This window comes from Microcebus murinus, chromosome 14 (genome assembly GCF_040939455.1).
Source record: "Microcebus murinus isolate Inina chromosome 14, M.murinus_Inina_mat1.0, whole genome shotgun sequence".
NCBI lineage: Eukaryota > Metazoa > Chordata > Mammalia > Primates > Cheirogaleidae > Microcebus > Microcebus murinus.
Genome location: NC_134117.1, coordinates 5,597,083 through 5,616,070, shown reverse-complemented (window position 1 = coordinate 5,616,070; position 18,988 = coordinate 5,597,083). Strand labels below are relative to the sequence as shown.

The following is an 18,988-nucleotide window of genomic DNA, read 5'->3' as shown; positions in this document are numbered from 1 at the left end:
TTTGCTGCCAGGGGCTCGCATAAGCGCCTGCAGCCAGGAAGCTGTCTCGGCCCCAGGGGGCTGTAGTGTGGGGTAAGAACCAGCTTTTCTGTTCCTCTGGCTGCGGCAGGCTCTTGGCTCTGCCGGCTGGCTGCGGCTCCCCGTGCTATTGCTGTATTTATAATATCCAAAGCAGACTCTCTTAAGGAGGCAGATCATGCTAAACAAAGAATTAGAAATGTGCGCGTTATCCAGAGCAAGTGAAAGATGCCTCTGTGGGTTGATAATTTGCATTCGGTTCGAGAGTGTTTTAATGAATCACAAAAGCATGTACTTTGAATAAAGGATGCTCAGCCTTTTTTTTTTTTTTTTCTTCTCCAGGTAAAGTACATGAGATTCTTGCTTAAATGAGGCATACAATTTTAATCAGTTGGGCCCTTAAAAAGAAAAACAGCTGCTACTTGTTAATTGGCAAATGCCTTCTCCAATAAGCTCATGATTTATTCACTGCTTTTAATAAAGACTTAAATTCCACCAAGAAAGGTGTTATCACCATATTATAATATCTGCTGGGACATCTGCAGCCAAATGGCCCTCTTGCAGAACATGAGCGATGGCTTCCCCATGACCACTCTGCCCTTCTCCTCCCTGCTCGTGGGTGTCCTAGCTCACGGGTGTCCTTGCTCGCGCGGCCCGGGTGGCTGAGTTCCACCCAGCTCGGACGAGCATTCACCGCCATCCTCACCTCGGCCAGGGCCAGCTTGGTATTTGTAATCGCAACACTCAGTTGCAAATACCACCAACAAACACTAGAAAACAAACCCCAGAGAAACAAGCCCGCCAAGGCCTCCTTGAGTGTTCAGTTGCACTTACTGACGGCATTCCCCTGGGCCAAACCCACAGAGTCCTGCAGGATTTGGGAGTGGGAGGAAGTGGAACGTTCTGCTCACCCTGGAATTTCCTCTGTTCTTCGTGACTCCCGCCTATAGTGGGAGTAGAAAGAATCGCTGTGCACCGCAGACAAGGGCCTTTTCATTTCTTTTCTGTCTCTTTGTCAAATTCATGTAAACTTGAGGCTTTCCTGTGCCTTGGTCGATTCCTGTGGGTTCTGGTGGCGACCCTGGGTCCCTCCTCTTCCTCCTGGACTGGTGTGAGGAAGGGCTAGTGAGTTGATGCTGGGAAAGGGCTCTCTCCTACCCTGGACGATGACACCGCTTCCTTGTGCTGACACTCAGCAAGTGAGGAGTGATGAACAACTGTGTCCTCCTTCCGTGGGGGTAGCCCTTTGCTCCCAGAGTGAGTTGCGAGGTGCTGATTACCTCTTGCATGTGCTGGAGTAGGTAATGCATTTATTTTAATTATAATATCAGAAACCCTGGTCTTTGCTACAAACAGTCCTCAGGCTTATTGGCACACAATTACCTTACTTCATTTTCTGACGCTCACTTCATTTTCCGACGCTCGCATGCTGCAGAGTTTCCTGGTGGGGGCTGCTAGGAAGTGCCCCCAGCAGAGACAGCCTTGCTCTTCAGGTTGGGGGCGGGGAGGGTGTGGAATGGGGGTGCGCAGTGCACAGACACACAGGGTGTCTGCTTACAGAACTTTTCTTAAGATTCCAAGAAGTTAGCACTTCTCTGAAGATGCTTCGGCATCCCCTTTCATTTAACTTTTGGAGGGTACCGTTTATTTAAGATGTCTGTCTGCATTCGAAGTCTAGTAAGAATGGGACCACATAGCGAATCGGTCAGACACCTCGGCACTTATTAATACTACCGGGAAGCAGTGGGGCCTTATGCAAGGCCTGGCCTGGCCTGTGACACTGGCTGACCTTGGACAGCTTAGCCTTTCTGACTCTCCGTCCTGTGGTTTAGAGAATTTAAAAAGCATTATGTAAAGTCCCATATTCAGCTTAATTAGTAGGATTTGATTTAGGATGCCACACATTGTAAAACGTCATAGGATGAGCTTTATATGCTGTTAAGGGTGACTCTATCCCAAGGACTTGTCTTTGTATTTTTAGTGGCATGTCAAGTTTGAGAGTCACGGAAATGGGGCTGTGTGGCCCAGCAGAGATTGTGGAAGGCACACTGCTTTCTCTCCTTTCTGGGAAGCAAGAGGGAAGGGAAATAGTCTGTGGCTTTAGTCCACCCACCTAAAGTGTGGATGGGTCACATGATAATTTTAAGGCCATATTAACCTAGTTCCGGGTTCTCAACTTTGGTATTATGGACATTTTGGGACTTGATAGTTCTTAGGGGTGTGTGTGCTGTCATTTGTCTGCTAGAGGCCAGTAGCACCATCCCCTAAATTGTGACAACCAAAGATGCTACCAGACGTTGCCAAGTGATCTCTGGGGTCTAAAGCCCTGCCTCCTTCCTTAGCACCCCAGTGAAGCCGCTGGACTGGGCTTGGCCCCCCTTGGAAGGCAGGGGCAGCTGTGGCCTTGGCCTTTGGCGGCTTATCATGATACTTTTATTTGAAGCTCTTGGTCTACAAATACGTGTGGAGTGATGAAAAGGAAATATGTGGCTAAAAAATTCTTTAATAGATTAAGCTCTAGCAGACAAAATTGTTATTTCAAAATAAATTTGGCATAAATCTTTTACTAGAAAAAGAGTGTCAGCTAAAGGTCATTCTGGTAGAGACCCCCTTATTTGTCTGACCCACTCTCCTCCCAGTTTGTACCTTGCCCGTTTCGCTTTGCTAAGACACTCTGAGCAAATCCAGAGAGAAGGGTCTCCTGTGTCCTGGAACTGACGTCCCCGAGAGCTTTTCCACTACAATGGGCAGGGACAGGGACAGGGACAGGGAGGCTGGCCGAGCTCTGCAGGCCAGACTGTAAGAGGGAGGCTATGGGGGTGAGCCCCAAGAGGCAGTGTGGGGGGCTGGGTGTTCTCTTTTAGGGTTTAGAATAAAAACAGGCTGAAGTGGGTAGCACAGTGTCAGTGACGTTTGTCTCACTCTCTGGGACCACCAGCACCTAGCACAGGACTCGTCATGCAAGTGACTCGATAAACATATGCTGAATGAATGAACGAGACCCCCGAGATAATGTAGAGCAGGGATTACACGCTCCAGTGCCCGTCAGGTGTGGACGGGGGCGCGGCTGTGTCCAACAGCTGCGGCTCCCATCACTGTCAGCACGACGACAGGTGCGTGTCGGATGCTTGCGACGTGCCAGGTGCTCTTCTAAGTGCTTTCCTTGTATTATTGAAGCTTAATCACGATAATTTGAAAAATCTGTAAGGCACGGAATATGCAACAACTGAAACCATCAGATAAACGCCTACGAAGACGGCTGCCTTCCTGTGGCCCTTTCTTCCCCCACTGGGCTCGTGGGGAACTGCCCCGTTTTCTTCCCTGCGGCGTTAATGTTCCCCTGCATGAAGCACATCCACTATCTCTCTCTTTTTTGTTTTTCTTCCTTCTTTCTCAGACCCTTCTTCTCGCTCCCCTCTCCCTGGCGAGATCTCTCCCGGGTTGGGTTTTCTCCCTGTGCCCCCCGATCCCCGCCTCCTGCGAGCCGGGAGACCGGGCCAACGTGTGTGTCATATTCCTGGGGAGCACTGAGAATTCCAGTTTCGAATGTTAAAGCACTTTGTCCTTGTTTGTTCAAGCAGTTTGACGACGCTTTGGCAAACGCAGCTAGCGTGCTGTGACGATTGCTGAGGTGGTCTTTGCTTGTAAGGGCCGTTTATTATGTCTTATGAAATCCGAAAGGCTTATTTTCAAATATCAAAATGACGTTCACAAAGCAATGCTTTATAACTTGCAAATGTCCCAGGCCTTTAGGTCAGTCTAAATGTTTTCTTAATATGTGAAAACAAGGTCTTTTTCAGTAAAAGAAGCAGTTGAGTAGGAAATGTAAGGATGTACTTAATAAGAAAAGCCGAGCGCCTTCCTGGAGATGGACGTGCACCCGCTCAAGGCCGCAGGAGGAACGTAGTTGGACTGAATCTCCTTTCATTACATTTCGGATGACTGCTTCCCATCTAATTTCTTCAGGAGAGCCCATAAGTAGTGAGCACTTTCATCGAGCTGTCAATGTGAATGATGAAGATTTGCTTGTTCAAATACTTCAAGGAGGGTGAGAGAATTCTGCCAGTTTTTTTTTTTTTTTTTTTTTTTTTTTTTTTTTTTTTTTTTTTTAGTGCCCATAAAGTGCATGGAGATACATAATGTAGCTTTATTTTGTTTTCCTAAAAATTCCCATGCCTTTGAAACTGCCTCCGGAATCGATCTCAGGTGACTAGTGTGCGTTGAGAAAGATGCTCATAGGCCCCATGTAAATGTTACATTTTTGCAACTAATGAAAAATTGTAAAGGGAAATTATAAGCCCGGGTGTCATGTTTTCTTCCCACAAATAATTTCTGCCCCTTGATTACATGCCACAGCCTTTGGGCAAATGTCACCCCTAGATGCCCACGTCTAATTCCCGGTGAATTCAGGGAATCGCTAAATCGGCTGTTTCCGAATTTAAAAGGTTGATAAAAACACTGGAGGAAAAACGGTGAACGTAGCTGCTGCAGATGAGATGTTAGAAACTGACGCCTCAATGAAAAGTAGACAAACGGTATCTAGGTTCTTTCCGAATCGATACAATTCTCAGTGCCCTAGAAGACAAGTCCTTTGTGAACTGGGGCTCTGTAATCTGGGACGGAGATTGGTTCCCACACAAGTCAGAGCTTCTAAGCTGACATTACGACCTGCTTTCTTCCTTGAGCAGCATCGCTTATCCCCAGGTGTGGGCAGGTGAGGTGGGACGGAGGGCAAAGCTCGGGTCTCCGCCCGCACAGCCTGGTGTCCGTGGGGCTGAGGAAGCCTGCAGTGAAGACGCCGTCATAACCTAACTTGAGCTGTGCTCGGCAGGGAGTGCTTTATCAGATGGCATAATGGGCTTGAGTCGAAGGGAGTGCTTATTTTAAGCGAAATCATAGAAATTTTCTCTTCCTGTAAATTTGAATCCTTTAAAATATGAGGCAGGGCAGTCTGGGACAACAAAAAACTCAATGGCCCAGAAGAAATTGGCATTTTTGGTAAAGTGAGCCATTTTAGCCACCTGTGCCCTGCAAGAGCCGTCAGCTACAAGTCTACAGGGAGCGTGCTGGGCGCGTTAATCTCTTCTCTCTGTGTTTTTCCCAAGCCAAGTTAAGGTTGATGTTCCCAATAAGTTTGGCTTCACTGCTCTGATGGTTGCTGCCCAAAAAGGATATACCAGGTACGGCTCTTCTTAGCTCTGAGTGAGCGGCTGAACTTTTTACTTCTTTCAAAAGCTCTGGTCAGGGTAGGGATCGGGGACGGAAAGGGCTGTAGAGGAAGGAACCCAACTTCTTTTCTCTTCTCACAGCTCTACCATATTACGGCTGCAAATGCAGCTGTTTCTATCCTAAAGTTATACACTATGCAGGAGAGAATGGAAAATGTGTAATCACGTGTTAAGGAAGAGAGGTAGCCATTGAATCCCACGCAGTATATTTTATAGGTCCTGGGGAAAACTGGTTATTGGAATTTGAATTTCTTTTAAAAAAAAAAAGGGTGGAGGAAAGGATATTCATTCTGGAAAACTTCCCTGCGAGGTTGCTAAGACATAATCTCACTGATACCCTCTATTATCTATTCCACACAGAGATACAATTAATACTAATACCTTATTTTCAATCCTTTATATTTTAATGACTCAAATGCCATTCAAAGAAATAGAAATGTGTTTTCGTTAAACACTGCCATTTGAGAATACAGTAAAAATGGCCATTAAAAGGACAGTGAGTTATTTGAATGGTCCAATTTTGTTTCGTATATTTTAGTTTGATTTTAATGAATAATTCATGCAGAAAGGGTAAGAGCCCATGTTTTTTGGTATGGAGAGAGAGTTTTCTGGTACAGTAATGCCCTGTTTACCGGCTAGCTTCTGAAGCTTGGAGGAGGAGAAAGTGTTGCAAAGATGATTCGAATGCAGTGTTCTTTCTTTTTTCTGGTTGTTGTGGCTTCCCAGTCATCAAAGCGACTTACCTAGCTACAGTCAAATTTGTTTCCTTCAGGCTGGTGGAAATCCTGATTTCTAATGGCACAGACGTGAATCTGAAGAACGGAAGTGGCAAGGACAGGTAGGAGGGTGGGGTGTGGCCGGACTCGTGCTGATGTCTTCATAACTGTGTTGCGGGGCTTGTGCCCAGAGGGTTTCTGACCTAACCCAGGTATTCGCTTCTGTTTCTTTTGCCCACGCTGAGACGAGCGAGAGTGGGACCTAGAGGAAAGATGGTGACGGCAGAAGCTGGCTGCTCCCTGTCATTTGTCCTCTCTCTCATCAGGGCACTCACGGGGCACCTGTTACAACCTACGACGACTTCTCCAGCTCGGGGCGCGGCGCGCACCGAGCGCTCAGGAAAGGGCAGTTATTAGTGAAATGGCTCTCGCCAGCGCGTGCTGGGCGTTTGCTTGCGAGTTTCTGCCCCTGGCACTTCCTAGGGCCCCCACTGCATTTCTTACTCCTTACTCTGTTCACGGAGAATCTCGGGAGATACGCCTGAAGAATTCTGCTAAGGTGAAAGGGCACGCCTACACTTGGCGGGCTGAGCGCGTTACAGGAAAAGTTCACGGAAAAAAACCACGGTGCTTATAAAGGATAGATGAGTGTTTTTAACTAATCTAGTAATGAGGTTTAATTAGTTAATTCGAACTAACCCGTATTCACTGAATGATTACCACACGCTAGGCACTGGGCTTGGAGCTCGGGTAGAACAGTGAGCAAAATGCAAAGCGTTGGCTCGGGGAGCCTACGGTCCCATGACATGCACAGATGGGAGGTCTGGGTCCTGCAGAACAGCTCCGAAACACTGATCACACACAGCAGGGAACACCAATTAATTTCTCAAATCAGAAAGCCTACCTACGTTAGTCTCTGGACATACTGCAGTAATAGATTTAAAATAACATTTTAAAAATGACTTATAAATTTAAAAAGCATTTTTCCAAATAATTCTTAGATTAACCCTTTTTTTTTTTTTTTTTGAGACAGAGTCTCGCTTTGTTGCCCAGACTAGAATGAGTGCTGTGGCGTCAGCCTAGCTCACAGCAACCTCAATCTCCTGGGGTTAAGCAATCCTGCTGCCTCAGCCTCCCGAGTAGCTGGGACTGCAGGCATGTGCCACCGTGCCCGGCTAACTTTTGCTATATATATTAGTTGGCCAATTAATTTCTTTCTATTTATAGTAGAGACGGGGTCTCACTCTTGCTCAGGTTGGTTTGGAACTCCTAACCTCGAGCAATCCCGCCTCGGCCTCCTAGAGTGCTAGGATTATAGGTGTGAGCCACCGCACCCAGCCTCTTAGATTAACCTTGGAACTAAGCTATCAACTCAAGAAGTTTGAAAAGAATAATACCAATTTTGAGAAGGAAGAAAATGTAAGGAGAGTAGGAAAAATGAAAGAATTAAAAGTAGAACTTGATTAACTGAAAGATTATTGAGAAATGCAAGAGTTGCCTCTTAAATAGAAACCTGGATAATATAATAGACCGATCTCTTGTAAATCTAAGAAAAAAGAAAAACTAGAAACTTGAAAGAAGATAGTAGCAATAGTTATAGAGATAATCTGAACATCAAAAGAAAATGGTGGGTTTGTATCTATAATTATAGATTTGATGATACTATTTCTGAGAACATTTAAACCACTAAAATCAACCCAATAAGCAGGAAATCTGAAAACAACAGATATCCATACAAGAAATTAGAAAATTTAAAAATTACCTCCAATATAGGCTCTGTGGCTTGATTGTTGTATCAATGAGCTTGTTTAGATTTTCTAGTCCTGATAATAACCTTGAACTTTCCCAGAGCAGAGAGGAAGCTGGAGAGCTACAGAGGATAATAACCTTATTGCTAAAATCTGATCATGAGAGACAGAAAAGTTATTTGTATGTTTGTGTGTATGTAGGTATTTATAAATCTCTTCCAGCCCAATTGAGAGGGGCATACAGGAGGGTAAGGTTCTCTCATATTAAGACATTTCTTACATTTCCCATGGCTAGATTAAAGGTGAAACCTCCTACATAAGTGTAGATGCAAAACAAAAACTGGGTGTAACTCAGCACTTTTACTAGTTAAAAGGTACCTTATTTAAAGTGAAGGATATTTTCAGTCTTTGGACAGTGTCTGGTACACGGGAGGCAGGAAGTGTCTGAATGAGTGATCCCTCTGATTGCAACATACATAATTTCTTTAATCATCTCAGACAATCAGCCAGTGCCATTCTTGTGTTAGAATCCTTTTCAAAATCAGTAGCGAAGCCCATGAGAGTAGTTGAGAGCTTAGGCAGACCCAGAGAGCTTGGCATCAAATAGCCATCCCTCTGTGGACATGGTGTGTGACCGTGGGCAGGCTACTAACCTCTCTCTACCTCAGTTTCACCATCTATAAGACAGGAATAATAGAAGTACTTACAGGGTTGTCACAAGCATTTAATGAGTTATGTGAAAAATGCATAAACCGGTGCCCGATACATAGCAAATACAGGTTATATTGTGTGATTAGACAGTATTTTGGAAGGCTGATCAATTTGGCAAAGTGTGGTCCTCTTCCCTGCAGACCCAAGAGAATTAACTTTCAAATACTTGGACTAAATAAGGAGGTTCAGTAAAGTGGATAGCTTTCAAGACAAAAAAACTTTCTTGAAAATCTGCAATTGCTGCTAATAAATGTGATAGGGAGAAGAAAATAGAATAAAAAAATCCAAGAAAAGTAGAAAAATCGAATGAAAAAATAAACCTCTAAAACTTTACTGAGAGAGAGAAAAACTTAAAAAAAAAAAATCAAGACGTATATTACCACCATATGCCAGAATGGCAAGATTGGCAATTATAAAGTTTTTAGTTTTTTTCTCAAATTAATATATAGATTCAATGCAGCCTCACTCAAATGGAATTATTCTTGGGAACCTGTCAAAATGATTGTAATTTATCTGGAAGAACAAAGAGATGACAACCAACTACTAAAACTTTGTCAAAGAAGGATATGGAAGGACTTGCCTTGGCAGTTATTAAAATGCCTTACGAAGTTATAGTAATTAAAGTAGTGCAATCCTGGTACAGATGCTTGGAAAAAAGATGAATGGAAAAGAAATCTTCAAATAGATCCTCATGTACATAGAACTTTAGTATATGATGATAGAAGCAACAGAAACCAATATAGAAGGTATTGGAAAAATACTCTATTTGAGGAAAACAAGTTAAATCCTGGTCTTAAAGCACATATCAAAATAAATTCCAGATGAATTAATAAGATACTTACCTGATCTTGTAATGTGAAAGGCATAAAAACACTGAGAAACAAATCACTAAGGAAAAGATTGAATACATTATGCATTTTAAAAATCTTAACTATAGAGTTAGGGATAATTTGGGGATCTTTTCAAATGTATTACAGACAAATGACTGGTATCTTCAATGTATAGAAGACATGCATCCATATATACATTCCAAAAAAAAAACCTCCACACACAGTAGGAAAACAGTTTACACAATTTATAGCAGAATTAATATAAGCAATTCATATGAAAAATGTTTAGCCTTGCTAGTAATAAAAAAAATTTCTACCTATTGGTAATTAAAAAAAATGGTGTTGGTAAAGGTACAGTAATACCTACACTTTCAAATGTAGTTGACAGAAGTGTAGATTGATATAAACTTTCTAGAAAGCAATTTGGAAATGGGCATCCAAAGTCCATTGGATGCATGTACAGTCATGTCCACTGACAGGGATTCCATTTTTAGGAAACAATCAGAAATGCAAATAAAATTTTACATAATGGTGTTTGTGGTAGCCTTGTTTAAAATTGTGAGAAACTAGAAACAACTTAAAATGTCCAACAATAGTGGACTGATTTAAGTTACGATATATTCATATGATGGAATATTTAGCATGTAAATACTGTTTTCAGGGTTTAAGTTAAAGAGGGAAGCATATGGAACATTAAGAAAATGAAAGGTAATAAGTTAAAAAAGGGAGCGAGAAGAGTCGGAAAGAAAGCAAGAGGAGGGACTGGGGGTTTTGTGGGAAGGGCCGGGGAGAGTGCCAGGGCTGCAGGGCAGGGTGCCCTGGGCGCAGCTGGCTGCCCTGTGCTCCCGGAGCCCGCTGTGCCCTGGTGCTGTCCTCCTAGTGGGGCAAACCTGGAGAGTGGCCTTGTAAAGCAGAGGATGACAGACTGCTTGGGTGCCAGGCAATTTGGGTTCAGATGACAGCTGGTTTAGAGGAACAATGGCAGACTCCAGCCGCTCAGCACCTGGAGGACCTCGGTGGCTATCTGCTGGTGGGGAGTTAAGTTCAGGGGCTGTGCCTGTCCCCGGGAAACACAAGCCCCTGGTCCGTGTTAGCTCCTTTCTGGGCAGGCCAGAGGTCCTGAGCTCGGTTATCAGATGACCCTCCTGTCTCCAGAGCACATTCACCAGAGTCTTAGGAGTTTGTTCTCCGGGGGGAGGTTATGGGTGCCTCTGATGTGGGGATCGTTTCTAAGTAGCATGCCTTAAAAACAGCATCCAGATAACTAGAGTTCTGTTTGAATATAATATTGAAAATGACATTCTCCTTTCTTAGCAAAGAGTGTTCTAAAGTCCCCAGAGTGTTGGGAGGGAGTAAGAGTGCCCCAAACCCCTGGGCAGGTGAAGCAACACGCTCGCTCTCTTCTGGGGGGGCCTCCCAGCGGCCCAGGCCTCAGCGGGGACTTGGGGCTGCAGACGTCTGGCCCCATCTCCTCCGGGCTTTGCCTTGGTGCCAGAAGTTCTAGTCACCGCTGGGAGAGATGCTGTGCAGTGTCCCTACTGGGAAGACCTTCTGTTTTATTTTCTAACTCTTTATTTTGAAAAGTTTCACACATTAGAAAAGGTGTGAAAGAACAGTACCCCAAACCCCCAAACACCTGCATACTCACCACGTAGGCTTGGCCGTATTTCCATCTGTTTACCTTTTTATTTGCCTCTTTTTCCCTTGAACTATTTCAAAGCATCATAACCTTTCACCCCTGAATATTTCAGTACGTGTCTCCTGCAAACAAGGACATTAACCTGCATAACCGACACGTCATCGTCACACCTAAGACACTTCACACTAATTCCCTAATGTTGCTGACGCACGACCACCCACCCAAGTCTCCCCACCTGCCCTAGAAAGGTCTTCCACAGCTTTGTTTGGGGCTGGGGGGGGGGGCGAGGATCCACTCAAGGCTTACACATTGCACCTGCTCATTCCTTTTAGTCTGTCTTGTCCTTGGCTGGTTCTCTCCCCACCCCCATTATCTTACAGAACGCCCTATGTTCTGGATCGGCCTAATTGTCTCCGACTCGTGGGGCAGGCATTGCACTTGCTCGCCTGTCCTTTTATTTCCAATAAAGCGAAGATGGGTTTCAAGGCTTGAGGACACGCAGGTTAACATTTTTAGCAAGAACATTTCAGAGCTGGTGTTGTGACTTCATGTCACATCCCTCAGGAGGCCTGTGATGCAGGTGCTTCCGCAGTTAGCGAGATTCTAGGTTTGATTATTTGTCAGGGCGATGACAGCTAATTCTCTCCTTTGTAAAGATACAGTTTTCCCATTGCAGTTAGAAAATAATCTATGAGGTAATAATTCAGCACTGTGTGACTATCATTCCCCATTAAATTTTATCTAATAATTTTAGCATCTACTGATGATCCTTGCCTGAATCAATTATTTAATTGGGAGTTGCAAGAAAGGGATTTTTCTAATTCTGAGATTCCTTCTGTACTATTATTATTAATAGATGGCAGTTTTCTCTAAAAAAAAAAGAGCTTCCTCTCATCAATTGTGGATGGACTACATTTCATCGTATAAAAGCAAAGTAAATGGTTATTTTTTCCCCTTTAAATACCAATTTTTAGATTGAGCAATTGGTTTAATAGTTATCTCTGATAGTCAAGTGAGTCTTTTCTCCTTTTTTTCTTTTCTGAGTACCATGGACTCATGGAAGTTTTTAAATATAATATTTTACACTCATTCAGTCACTATTCACTTTTTTATTGAAATACAATTCATACACCATAACATTCACCCTTTAAAATATACAGTTCAGCATTTTAAAATATATTTACAGAAGTGTGCAACCACCACCACTGTCTGATTCCAGAACACTTTTGTCAGCCCGGGAAGAACCCCTGTACTCATTAGCAGTCACTTCTCATTTCTCCTTCCCTTTAGCCCCAGGGTAACCGATGACCTACTAGTTCTGTCTTACAGAGTTGCCTATTCTGGACAGCTCATATAAATGGAATCAGACAACAGGTGGCCTTTTATGTCGGGCATCTTTTATTTAGGATAACACTTCTAAGGTTCATCCATGTTGTAAGCACTTCATTCCCTGTTTATGGCTGAATCATATTCCATCGCATGGATATACCACACTTTATCAGTTGATGGACCCGTGTACATTTCATATGAACAAGTCACGTGGCCTTTCTACTAAAACTAGGATTTCCTGGTTTAAGCCAGGTAGGACAAAATGTGGACCTGTGTTTGGTGGCTGCACTTAATAGCCAACTGCTGCTGCTTCCATATGTTGCAGTCTAATGCTCGCATGCTATGCGGGCCACCTGGATGTTGTGAAGTATCTGCGAAGACACGGTGCTTCTTGGGAGGCTAGAGACCTGGGAGGCTGCACAGCTCTGCACTGGGCTGCAGACGGAGGCCACTGCAATGTGATTGAGTGGATGCTACAGGACGGCTGTGAGGTACGGGCCCTGCCTTGCTAGCCATGCCCATATTGCTAAGAACCTAAAATGCTGCTCCTTGGGGTTTAGCAGAAGTGTAGAGCCTTTGATTAGTCAAACTTAGAAAGGGCTGCTCTGACTTACCAGCTAGAGAGCCCAGAGGCCTTGGGAAAGAGATCATTGCAGAACTGCTGCTGATAGTGAGGCTTCAGGTCGCCATGGACATTCGTCTCGTGTAGGAAAAAGGAAATGGGGCTGCATCCTGAGCTGGACCTGATGCTTCTATTAATGCTTTGCTTGCTTATTCTTTTGTTCATTTACTTATTTGTTTCCTCCTGTCGTCTGTCACCAAAGATTTACAGAGCATCTCCCACATACCAGGTATTGTTTCAAGTGCTAGAGACACAAGGCTATGAAGAGCTTGTATAGCCACAGCAATTCCTGTTGCTTTTAAAAGGTAGATGCTTTTTATTCTTGGTTTGCTTTAAAGATCAGTCATTACAAAAACTTCCAAAGAGCAAACCATCTCTATCACGAATAGAGCATTTCAGCTCTTGATGCGTTTAACCGGAAGCAGGCATGTTTGTCCGCTTTGGGTTTTGTATCACCAGGAAGGACATATTTGATTTAGCAATTAGAGTTGTTTGGGCTTCTGTAGATATTTGAAGATGGGTAATTAGACTCAGATCAATTATGGAAATTGCTGATAACTTTGAAAACTTCAGTTCAAGGCTTTGAAGAAATTAGCTAGAAATTTCAAGGCGTAGAAATAAAGAGTGATGGACAAGATGGTATATGCTGTGTTGGCTAGATGGTGTAGAGTACAGAGCAATTACATCGATGCAAAATCGGCTCAGATGGAGAAAAGTCATATTTCCAGGATGGTAATAGATTTGTTCTAGCTTGTCTCTGAAGTATGATTTGAGGGAAAGTGAGGCTGGGGTAGTGGGATCTCACTGGTTCCTGTTGTTGATTTTGGAGAAGTGAGAAAACGTTCCCCCTTATAGAAAAAAATCTGTCATTAAGAACTTCTTATTACATTTCTTGTTTTGTTTTAGAGACATGCACAGAAATCTGAAGGCTTAGCCTGTGGGCCTCGGTGGTACAGCCAGGCTCCACTTGCTACCTGTGGTGGTGGCAGCCACATTCCCCTTGCTTGGTTCCTGATGAGCTCTGCTCAGGCTTTGCACCCAGTAAAAGTCTGTAGTTGCAAATGAAGGTTGACCTTTGCTGAAAGAATCAAAGGATCTGGAATAGGGCAAGTCTCTGCTGTAGCCATTCAAATACTGGAGTTTTTGAAATATGCACTTTCTGGGCTTCAGATACTAACACACTTATTTGGGATGAATTCCACCTTTCTCTGTAGTGCTGGAGCCATCTTGCAGAGGACAGAACAATAAGCATGGATGTATCATGCTTTCTGTGTGGCTGGCCTAGTGGCAGATAGATGATGTCAGCTTGAGTCTCCATGTTCTTAGTAGGTGTCTCACCTAGTGCTTCGGGGGGGGGGGGGAGAAGTGCTTCGGAGCCAAGCGGGGCATTGCTACCCTCTTCCCAAATGCAATGCTTTTATAGCAAGACTGACTTATTTACTCTAATGGGGAACCATTTCTACATTTAATGAGCCAGTGACCTCAGGGAAGGCGCTTGACTTCTCTGAGGTTTGTTTTGATCACTTGTAAACCAGGAATAAAAATACCTACCCCTGGTTAATTCTGAGTGCCAAAAGAGAAAATGTGTGTGACAGTGTGCTGAACTGTATGATGTATCACGTATAAAGAGTCTATTTTATTATTAAATATGACGGAGCTTGCTGCCCATAGGTTATTTATGTGCATGAGGAAGAGCTGCAAATCCTAACGCTGCTGCAGTGGATAATCTCATACGTGGAAATAATCCACAATGTCCAAGGATCTCCTGGCACCTCCTTGCCTATTATTCCATTCTGATGTTTCACTAAAGCTCCAGATCATCTTTCAGTAATTCTTCTGCAACAGCATTTGTGTGTGTGAACACTCGTGCACAATACATCTGAATTCCAGTAGCACTCTTGATGACCTGGTGAGGTCTTCGTTAGAATTGAAAGAGGCAACATTTATATTTTCTTTATTCTAAAATATTTTTTAAAACACTCAATTGAGGTATTTCAATAGAGAGGAGATTATCGGAAATAGCCATGTGATTACTGGGTGAACTATCTTTTTGGAGAAGGCATCAGGTTAGCTAACTTCTCAGAATGGAGTTTGTGTAATGGATCTAGTTGCTTTGAGTCTACCTGTAGGTGACTGCCTCAAATCGATCAGTATTTGTAGGTATAAGCGTACGTGCATACATTATATTACTGCCTTGTTCCAGAGAGGATTTAAAACTGCTTGCAAAGACACATAAAATATATGCTATTTCAAAGAAAACAGGTGAGAAAAAGTTAGGCAAGAGAGAAAATATAGGGAATTCACGGGGGGCCGAATTCCCCTGGTGATTAAGTTCGGGTCATTTTCTCTAGTCCATCTCTTTTTTTATTTTAAAGTATGTAGGTGGAGCTGCCAGTGGGACGTCCCTGGGGCCACTGAGCCACCTCGAGTGTAATCCTAATACGTGCCCTCACTGCACAGAAACACGAATTAGCACAGTGCAGTTGACTCCTACCAAGTCCAGAGAGACTGCCAGCTAAGGGGAGCTGGGGCAAGCAAATACTCCTTTTTTAAGTTTGGATCATTTTAAGGAAAAGGAACGGGGCTGAACCGAGCTCTTTCCCCGGCACGACAGGTAGATGTTGCGGACACCAGGTCGTCGTGGACCCCGCTCATGAGAGTGTCCGCGGTGTCGGGAAATCAGCGGGTAGCCTCCCTGCTCATCGAGGCCGGGGCCAACGTGAACATGAAGGATAAAGACGGAAAGACGCCGCTCATGGTACGCCCTCTCCGGACTAGCCCGGCCGTGTGTGTGGGATCGAGGTCAGAGCTTATTCTATAGCTAGAGAACCCTCGTGAGCTCAGCCCCACGCGAGCCCTGGGTTTTGATTGTGTGTGGGTTCCCTGTCGCCCGCCAATAAAGACAGGAGAATGTCACTATGCGATATACACAGACACACACACACACACACACACACGTCTATATGTTATTTTAAACAACCATTTCTTTAATGATTACCAACCCTCCTACCCAGGGCCATTCTGGGATCGCAACAGATGTGGCGAAACAAAGAGCACGCTGCTTTCGGTGCTGGTCTGGCCCCCCATTTCTCCCGTCGTCGTGTGTGGGGAGAGGGACGTTGCGTTTCCGTTTTCCTGCAGCTGCTGCTGCTGCAGAGCGAGCACAGTGCAGGCCTGCAAGGCTTGTGCGACGCAAAGCCACGGCGGCCCTGGCAGCCCGGCCCATTTGAAGATGCTGCCGGTGGACTGACAGGACCCTGTGGGTGCCAGGCTCGCCCCCCACCCCCAGCCCTGTCCCCCTCGGGAGGGGACAGTTCATGCACACTGCACCGATGTTTGTTTTCTAGGTGGCCGTGTTAAATAATCACGAAGCGTTAGTTCAGTTACTTCTCGACAATGGGGCAGATGCAAGTGTGAAAAACGAGGTAAGTGACTCAGTTTTTATCTTAAAGGTTTCTCTTGCAGGGGAAGAAAGAGCATATATGTACACGTTTATATAAAATATAATTTTTATTGTTTCTTCTTCCAGTTCGGCAAAAGCGTCCTAGAAATGGCCAGAGTTTTTGACAGACAGGTTGGCATGTTCTTTCCGCCCACCACGGCTGATTTTGTAGCACTGTTAAAATTGGAAAAGCCACCAAAGCCTTGGATTATATTCACCTATGTGTTCTGTTTGTTCAGAATGTAGTCTCCTTGTTAGAAGAAAGGAGAAAAAGCAAATGCCAAAGAAATCTTCTGCCCACTGACCAGAGCACCACTAATCTTGCAGAGCCCACGTAAAACGAAGCAAAATCCGCCTGTCGAACTGGAGAGATGAAGTCCTGCATCTTTGATGGCCGCGCATTTATTTATTTAGTTGGAGATTCACGGTGACTTGTTTTGTAACACACAACTGTTCCCACTTTAAAATACAATCTTTTTACCTAAGCACGTGTGTACCCGGTGTCATCACTGGGCGTCTGGAGAAATGGGGATGTTTTCTTGCACTTGTGCCTTTTGGAGTTACACATGAAACAAAATATTTATGCACCGGAGCTACACAAACATACATGGGACCCCCACTCCCGGCTCCTGCCCCCTTAAGCTGTGCTCCGAGCCACTCCAGGCCCTTGTCGGAATTCTTTGCCCCATATGTTTTCAATTAGAGCCTCCCTTCCCAACGTAAGGCCTTCCAGGCTACTGCTCCCTCCTGGAGTGGCGCTCCTCCCAAAAGCCCGGGAGTTTTCTCCTCCGCCGTTGGCCTCACATCAAAGCTCCAAATACATATTTCAAGACTCTGATTCTGTTCTATAAGAGGTGTCTGGTTGAGGGTCAGTGTTCTCAGAGCAGACCTGTCTGCGAATGTGTTTGCATACGCTCACGCCCTGACGACGAGAGACCCAGCCTGCTGGCTGCTGGACAGCTTTGCCAAAGAGCAGTGTATTAAGTTTAGTCTTCAGAGCAGAAGGGTTTTTGATGCTGATCACGCAGTTCCTAGACAAGTAGGAATTAACAGCAACCAAGTCTGCTGGTTGGGAGCTTAAAGACACAAATGTGGTGGAGCTTTAATTCCAAAACACACCTCAAAGTTAGCGAAGAAGTTAGCTGGCAGACCACATGCAATTTTCCTCTCCAGAGACAGCTGGTTAACTCAGCCCCATGAGAAAACCAGCTACAAAGGTCTGCATAGGAGTGGAATTTTCTCTGTGGGAAAAGACCAATAAAAGGTAATTAAATCTCCAAAGAATTTGTGGAAGAGAAATAGAGGAAAAGCACACAGTCAATCTTATGATGTTGGCAATCCTCAGCTTTATTCCATATAGAATATTCACCTTAAGAATTGGATATGTGGGCCATATGTAGTCCTGTCCTTAGATGCTAAGTGTTTTATGTTTTGCACAAATGCATATTCCTTTAGATTTGCTAGGTCTCTAAAAATCAGAGCATATTGACAATTTTCCAAAGCTTGCTCCTTTTTTTTTTGTGATCAATTTAATGTTCACTTAAGTTTTATTTTTTGGTCTGTTGTAGATTATTTTCACTAGCCCTTCTGTGGAGTGCACATTCCACGCTACTTTTTGTTGACATCAAGCTTGGCAATATTGTCCACGCTCCTGACTTAATATAGTCCTGAGATAATCTGATTGGGTTATGCTGGACTCTATATGCTCATGTGCTATATATATTTGCTCTTTCTCTTCCTGCTTACTGAGATGAGAAAGGTGGTTTATATGCTGTTCTAATTTTCCTAAAGAGCAACTCATGGTTTCATTAGTCCTATTTTTTTTTCTAATTAATTTCCACTTTTTATTTCTACAAATTCATTTCTTCTATTTTCCCTCAAGTTATAAAAGGAACAAAATATATCTTTTAATGGTAGATGTTAAATTCATTCATTTTCATCTTTTTCATTGACACACATTTTTAGGGCTATGATTTTTCCCCTCAGTGCTGCTTTAGTTGTGTTACCAGAGAAAGTTTTCTAAACTTTTCTGAAGATTCAATTGGGAGTACTTGCTAAATACAGATTTCTTGACCCAATCTCAGGTCCTCTGAATTGGAATCTCCAGGGAAAGGGCATGAGCCATAGATTTCTTAACAAGTATCACAAGTGAGTTCCTATAATTCAAGGAGTTTGAGAAACACTGCCATAGCATGTGATATTACAAACGTTTTTATTTGCTATTTTCTAGATAATCTGCAATTCATCTTTGACTATTTTTAGAGCACAGAATCATTTTTTGGGAACTATTTTCCTTCTCAGAGACACTTGGAAAGAAGGTATGTTATGTTTAGAGTATCTTATTTGACATACATGTACTTAACTTTTGCCATGGGTGAGAGTAGTAAGAATAAAAACCCTTTTATTTTTGTCATTTTTCTTTGTTTGTTCTGCAGATCTTTATGAAGTTGGATAATATTACACCTGGATTTTCATTTGAGTTGAGTCTGCTGTTTACTTTCTTTTTGAATTATGTAAATAAGGAGAGTTTAAATATTGTGATAGGTTATACAATCACGTTGTTCAAAAAAGTACCAGGTCTCCCCTCCCCGTCCCAGACCTGAGGATTGGTAGCATATTCCCCTGACCACCCAGCAACCATTCTTTTTAGTTTCTTATGTACTGTTCCAAAATCCCCTTAGATACATGAGCACTCTCCCCTCTAT

General features: G+C 43.7%; 1 protein-coding gene across 1 annotated transcript in view; it reads left to right on the top strand.

Annotated features, from left to right (window-relative positions):
* The window catches only part of FANK1 (fibronectin type III and ankyrin repeat domains 1), an 81,628-nt gene extending 64,860 nt beyond the window's left edge, over positions 1-16,768 (top strand). The window contains 9 exon segments of the mRNA XM_012781375.3: positions 3,985-4,066; positions 5,124-5,198; positions 6,019-6,084; positions 12,545-12,710; positions 15,456-15,599; positions 16,189-16,266; positions 16,371-16,415; positions 16,523-16,549; positions 16,552-16,768. Of these exon segments, the coding sequence (XP_012636829.2) occupies positions 3,985-4,066; positions 5,124-5,198; positions 6,019-6,084; positions 12,545-12,710; positions 15,456-15,599; positions 16,189-16,266; positions 16,371-16,415; positions 16,523-16,549; positions 16,552-16,587 (719 nt within the window). The 3' untranslated portion in view covers positions 16,588-16,768.
* The last annotated feature ends 2,220 nt before the right edge of the window (positions 16,769-18,988 follow it).